The sequence below is a fragment of the Lepidochelys olivacea genome (genome assembly GCF_965140295.1).
Source record: "Lepidochelys olivacea isolate rLepOli2 genome assembly, chromosome: 6".
NCBI classification, from domain to species: Eukaryota; Metazoa; Chordata; order Testudines; family Cheloniidae; genus Lepidochelys; species Lepidochelys olivacea.
In genome coordinates, this window is record NC_140416.1 from 22,506,697 (window position 1) to 22,513,767 (window position 7,071).

Genomic DNA, 7,071 nt, shown 5'->3' on the forward strand with positions numbered 1-7,071 from the left:
ATTAGAACTGGGCTTGAATCCTTTGTGGCTCAGTTCCCCATCTGTAGAATGGAGATAACAACATTGCTTTACCTCCCAGGGCATGGTGAGGATAAATGAATCAATGTCTGAGGCTGTCAGATATAACAGCGATAAGGACCATATAAGTACCTAGCTAGGAAGAGGTCAACTGGACAGCAAGTCTCATGCTGTTTGATTTTTCATTTTGTGCAGGTGTGCTTCCTGCCTGCACTTCTGCCAAGGTGACCCACAAAAGCCCACAGTATTCCAGTCCTTGAACTTGTCACCAGTTTTGCCAGATTGTGTCCTTGGTGGAACAAGGAGCTGTACTCTAGGAACACATTAAAAGATGGCACCTGGGCTACTGTGATCCCTTGGTGGGAGACAGTAGTTCTGGCATCTTTTGGGCCAGGTTCTATGAAGAGGACTTGGGGGCAGGGTGGGGATAGGGCATCTGAATCTCTGTGATGCATGTTCAGGTAAAACCCAAGTAGTGCAAGTTATGCCTGTGAGCCTACAGACCAATGAGGATGCTCTCTAAAACATCTGCTTATCAACAATTTAAAAGTGACCATTGACAGTTTTGTTTCAGGGAAGAGGGGACGTATATGTTCATACTAATACGTCTCAGTAGCTTCCCTCATCTACTGAGCTCCAAGTGAAATTATCAAAATTTGCCTCCAAAAGGAAAGAATTGGGTTTCTTTTCCTGCAAACAAACAAAAGTTCAGTGGAGATACAGGAAGGAATAAAATGGATGCAGCCACCTTGAGGTGCTTGTTTTTCATTCAGTGGACTTAAAAGTCCTTTATAAAGCGTGTGTCTCTCACCAACAGAAGTTGGTCTAATAAAAGAAATTACCTCGCCCACTTGTTTCTCTTGATAAGAGGGTAGTCCCATAACTAGTTTCAGTGATGGAGCAGGGTGTTTAGCACGGAGTACAGGGGGGAATGCAGTGTTGCCCCATGAAAAGGGAAGATAAAGTTAAACACCCTGGGTGCAAAAATAAGATGAGAATGGTCTCCCAAGCATACAACATTTGAATCTCTGTAGGCTTGTTTGTTTTATTGAACCGAGGCAGTTTGGTGTAGGTGCCTTTCAGGGCTGCAGCTGAGATCAGATTAATCAAAAAATGAAATTCATGTTGTGAAGCAACAACTTGTTTTGAGTGGAAGGGGCAGTATGTTAGAAGGGTCAGGGAAATCCCAGCAAGGAACAGAAACAATGCCATGTTCCATATGGAGCACAGCTCAAACTGCAAATTTTGAACACTGAGTAGTCACGACAAATGGCTTGGGAGAAACTCCTTTCACTGAAATTAGCTTTCTATCAACTATTTGTTAAAGACTGTTGAGAAACAAACATTTTTAATAACCATGAACTATTTGTGGGCAAATAGAAAGAGGGCTGGATTCACTTAATCGGTTGTTCATAATGATTAATTTAACCAGTTATAGTTAAAAGATGACTCCACTCTTTGCTTATATCAGCCTGAGCCCTGCTGTCTTCTGCTATCTGAAGGAGTTCCATTTTCCCAGCAATCCTTCTATATTTGGACCACGGACCTACAGAAAGTTGGTCAGTATCAAGTTTTGATGGAGATGGTATGAGAATAAGTTGCTGGCAAGACATGCTTCATCTTAAACCCCCTTTTACCACCCATCATTAAAGTCATCAGTGGTAGTTTCTACTACTAACCCTGACGTGCCCAGTTCAGCATTGCATTCTCTGCTTGTAGGGCTTTTTAGATTCCCAAGAAGTCTTCCGAGTTGGGTAAAGGCATTAGTACATGATGGGTGACTCCACTCCTTTCTGATCCCTTTGATACAGGACTATCAGACTGCAAAGGACTTTTCAGACTCTGGATTCCTGAAACAAACGCAGAGTAGGCTCCTGTCATAAATATAAAGGGAAGGGTAACCACCTTTAAAATCCCTCCTGGCCAGAGGACAAATCCTTTCACCTGTAAAGGGTTAAGAAGCTAAAGGTAACCTCGCTGGCACCTGACCAAAATGACCAATGAGGAGACAAGATACTTTCAAAAGCTGGGAGGAGGGAGAAAAACAAAGGGTCTGTGTCTGTCTGCGTGATGCTTTTGCCAGGGACAGAACAGGAATGGAGTCTTAGAACTTAGTAAGTAATCTAGCTAGGAATGTGTTAAATTATGATTTCTTTAAATGGCTGAGAAAATAGCTATGCTGAATAGAATGAATATTCCTGTCTGTGTGTCTTTTTTGTAACTTAAGGTTTTGCCTAGAGGGATTCTTTATGTTTTGAATCTAATTACCCTGTAGGGTATTTACCATCCTGATTTTACAGAGGTGATTCTTTTTACTGTTTCTTCTATTAAAATGTTTCTTTTCAAGAATGCTTTTTTCATCTAAGATCCAAGGGTTTGGGTCTGTGGTCACCTATGCAAATTGGTGAGGATTTTTACCAAACCTTCCCCAGGAAGTAGGGTGAAAGGGTTGGGAGGATTTCTGGGGGGAAAGACGTTTCCAAACGACGCTTTCCTAATAAAAATAAACCCAGATAAATGTTTGGTGATGGCAGTGGAAGTCCAAGAGCAAAGGGTAAAATAGTTTGTACCTTGGGAAAGTTTTAACCTAAGCTGGTAAAAGTAAGCTTAGGAGGTTTTCATGCAGGTCCCCACATCTGTACCCTAGAGGTCAGGGTGGAGAAGGAACCTTGACAGCTCCAGAGGCAAACACATAATGAATTCCACAGCTCCTGGAGTAGATTCACAGCGTTTTTATTCAATTGCTTTAAAGGTGCAATACCAAAAGTGCCTCTCTCTCACTCACACACACACACACACACTCCCCTCCATCTTTGTCTCTTCTAATTGCAGTAGTTTTCCAGCTGGTACAGGGAGCAGGTGCTATGGCAACATTGCTCAACAATTCCCCTCTTCTCTTGCTGGTATTCCTGTTGTTGGAATGGCAGTTCTTCCACCGCATTCTGCAGATGGCCATTAGCTGCCAGGAAAAAGAAGAAAACCTTGTGGAATTACATACAGAATTACCTTTGGCTGTTTTATCTCTGCTGGGATATCTCTTTATAGTGGTCAGTATTTCCTGTATAGAGCTGGTTGGAAAATAGGGGGAAAACTGAATTTATTTTCCCTTTATTAATATTGTAGCATATAGAGGCCCTGTATTTAGGGTGATCAGATGTCCCAATATTATTAGGACTGTCCCGATATTAGGGGCTTTTTCTTATATACGCAGCTATACCCTGCTCCCCGGAAAAAAATGAAGCATCCCCATTTTTCACACTTGCAATCTGGTCATGCTTCCTGTATTTCATGTTCCAACCAGGTTCTGTAATTCATTAGAGGGGCCACGCTGGATGGGTATTGGTAATACTAAAAGGAAGAGGGTGTAGAATTATTATGGGGGACTTGTAGAGATGGAGAAAGATCTTCTGAGCTAAATGAGGTGTCTGGCTGGTAATAGACGATTGTAAAACATGCTGCTCTGTTACATGGAGGTGAGTTAGGCTGGAATTGCAAATGTCTCAGGGTCCCCATCTTGTGAGTCTGCACTACCCAAGGGATTGTGGGCAAGCGTTAGTTGTGAGGTTGGATGTGCTGCCTCTTGGATCTTGAATAGCCTTTTCCTCTTCAGTGGTTGCATGTAGCCTAAGGATGACTGAAACATGGTATCTGTTTATGTTTGGTGAAAAGTTTGGGGGGGAAATGGAGGACTTTTACAAAAATTTTCAACACATTTTTGATGAACTGAAAATTTCTCAAACTAAATCTTTGGCTTTTCAATGAAAAACATGGAAAACTTCAAATGAAATGAATTTTTTTGCTTGGAAGGGGGAAAAAAAGCAATTGTACAACTACAAAAGTTTAGATGGAAAAATTGTGACCATTTCCATTATTGCATCACTTTCCCCTGGCTCTTTTGTTTGTCTTTGGTTACAAGTTCTCGGGGGCTCCCTGTTTTATGTTTGAAAAGCTCCTAGCACAAAGGGGCTTCCTGTTCAACTGAAATTTTCCAGCCAGTCCTTTTACTGTCAAACAGAACAGCTTGGACACAAGTCCATTCACTCTGCACCTCAGTCAAGCAGATGATACAGTGTCACTGGCGCCCAAGTGAGCTCCTGATTTCATGACATTTTTACATGGAGAAGCCCCTCTTTCCCTTGGAATGCACCTGAAATCTTGGACTACCATGTAGACAAGCCTTGTTCTTCCTTCAAACGTCCTGTGCTCAGCCAACTGGCTGAGAAGAGCCGTGGTGCCTGTCAATATCACTTCCATGGCAGCCATTTGGCAGCATGAAGTACTTTGTGAGCCCATCAGGGGCTGGGAACGGCACCGTTCCCAGCCCCTGCTTTCCAAGGGAGGAGACAAGTGTGAGCCTTCAGTGATCATTCCTACAGCATGGCAGCATGTTACTTTACTGCAGGACCAGCCAGCCAGCCTTTGCGTTTAAAAAAAGACTTCATTTGAAACATGATTTTTCCAGTGTTTGTACAATGGGGTCCAGGTCCATGACTGGGATTGCTAGGCTCTACCACAGAACAAATTAATAATAGTTAGCATCATTTCTTTGCTTCATACATTGTCTCCCCATTGAAGAGAAGAGGGCTGCTAACATTTCAACAGCTTGCCCTGAAGGACAGATGGCACAATCAAGACATGCTGTGCCCTAGTTTTCTTCCTGCCAACTCTTGCCATACAGACTTCACCTTTCCTCACCGGCCACCCTGTGATGGAGAAGCATCTTCTCGCTATGATTCAGCAATAGACTTCCTACCCATCTATACAGGGCCTGCGAGTTGCTGCGTAAAGAGAAGTGGTTTCCAACAGAGAAGAAGCAGATGTGAGCTGCAGGGGAGGCCAGTGGGATGGCTGGAAAGAACTGACTTACCTAGGGGCTGCTCGAGGTCCCGTCGGGCTTTGGGAGAGTAGAAGAAGCCCCGTTCTCCGCACACCAGATAGAGGGCCTCCACTAGGTGTGAGCCACAGAGGTGCTGGTTGGCAGCAGCATGGCTGATCGTGAGGCCGGAAAGAGCAAGGAGGACCAGGAGAGGCAGTGATTGGATCCAGAGAGCCATGATGAGAGGGGTGAGACCTAGGAAAGCTACAAGAGGGAGGGAGGTGGAGAACAAGGCAGAGACAGGGAGGATGAGTAGGAGAGAGTTTAATAGGAGACTTACATCGTCGTGCATCTTAAACCCTTTAATTCCTTTGGCAAGAGAGTCAATGCAAGATGATGGAAGGGCCCCCTCTAACAATCCCACAGAATCATGGGTGAGAGGGTGCTTTATGAATCCCGGTCTCAGAGAAACTTTGGTACCTCCCATGTGATATTACGTTAATAATAATAAAAATAATACTTGTTAAAAAACAGCTCGTAGCCAGTCCATATGGAACCCAGTCAAGTAGAAAATGGCTCATGTCTAACTTATCGCCCCCTGGCCTCTTCCCCCAAAGAACGTGACTGGACCATAAGTGCCTGAGTATGAAATAACAGAGAACTGCTCTTCACTCCTGCACATCAGCCGCAGCTCGGAACCTCAGGGGGAAGAATGCAAAGGTAGCCTATGATCTCCCCAAATCCTGGGGCAGCAAAGCAGACAGGGCCCAGTGGGACACATGGAAACCCCAGTCATGTTCCCTACACCAGCGCTGGTGGGGAGAGGGGTTGTGCTGTAAGAGCCACAAAAGCATCTCTGCAGCAGCAGAGGACCCTCCTACAGCAGGACGACCCTTCTATGGCCAGTTATGTTAGTCATGTGGTGCTAGTTAGGGGATGGCTACACCAAACACCAGGACCTGGGCTATAGTCTTTTGAATGGAATGCTGCAGTCATCTGCCATGTTAATCCCAAGGTGCACACAAAGGGGTGAAACAGACCTGATCAGGCAGCTTCTGCTTGTGCCATAGCAGTGCCAGCTTCCTTACCCATCCTACCAATGCATTTCAGCCATGGCCCAGTAAGGAGGCAGCGCTCAATGCCCAATTATAAGGAGCTGGGCTTTTTAAATGTTAGCCTGTGGGTTTCTCCCCCTTCTAGCAGGCTGCTCCTGGCCATAAATATTTTGTGGGGAAAACACTCAAGATGGACGTTCGCTGTTGAGCCTCAGCCGTCACCTCTTCCCGCTTGCGGTGCGCACCTGTGCTATGAACATCACAAAACCACCATCGCTGCGGGAACTGACTAGCACCCTTGTCTGCTGTCCTTGCAGAGAGAGCACAAAGACTGACTGGCTGTGGATAGGTAACCCATTCATGCCAAGTCCGAAGCTCTTGGGCAGGGCAGTGTGGGAAATTTTGATTCCCCATGCTGTGCCAAAGCTGCAGATAGCTGACATCATTTGCCAGAGCTGTCAAGCCAGCACCTTTCACTGGTACCACATTCTCCTAAGGAAAGGGATTGAAAAACAAACACAGATAGAGAGGAAAATGGACTTACCTAACTAGGTGGCAGCAGGAGAAGAAGTGAGGTCTGCTTGGAGGGGCAAGAGTTGCTTTCTAGTGACTCCCCCATCCTCCTTTCGCTGTATTTATATCCTTTGATTTGTCCGAACGATACAGGAGTTAATCAGAGCTCCACCTTCTCAGCAACGCCCTGGCCAAAATTTTTGCAGCCTAGGCACATTCAGTCCTCTCTGCACAGTGTCAACAGGTCTTTAGGAGGGTTAAGATAGAAGCAACACTTTGTAGTTTCCATCTCATTTCACCTGTAGCCTGTTTTCACTTGGCAGAAGCTCTGCCTTGAGTTGTGGTGACCCTTTTAGCAGGAGATAATGCTGCCATTAAAGCGCTAATGATTACACTAATGCTGGGCAATAGGCACTGCCGGGATTGAGGGGGCCAAGTGGCTGCCAGTCTCAACAGCTGTTTCTGAAGTGTAAAATTAGAGAAAAGCAAACACGTTAATATGTTAGGTTAATTTCAGCCCACCGAGTAACTGACGATAGGCCAAGCTGTTGATGAGACTGTGCTATAGCCAGGTGTTAAAGAGGAAAAAAACACTTCATTAGAGGGAAGGATATCTGTATCTCTCACTCACACATATACATATATATACTAGAAATTGTATCTTGGACC

The 7,071-nt window shown here is 44.9% G+C and overlaps 1 protein-coding gene across 1 annotated transcript; it reads right to left on the reverse strand.

Annotated features, from left to right (window-relative positions):
- Positions 1 to 2,735: 2,735 nt before the first annotated feature.
- Positions 2,736 to 6,515, reverse strand: INS (insulin). The gene is made up of 3 exons (XM_084631391.1): positions 6,434 to 6,515; positions 4,886 to 5,098; positions 2,736 to 2,977 (listed from the first exon to the last, which is right to left on the reverse strand). Exons 2-3 carry the CDS (start codon positions 5,070 to 5,072, stop codon positions 2,841 to 2,843), a joined length of 324 nt encoding a protein of 107 aa, XP_084487517.1. The 5' UTR covers positions 5,073 to 5,098; positions 6,434 to 6,515; the 3' UTR covers positions 2,736 to 2,840.
- Between the last annotated feature and the right edge of the window lie 556 nt (positions 6,516 to 7,071).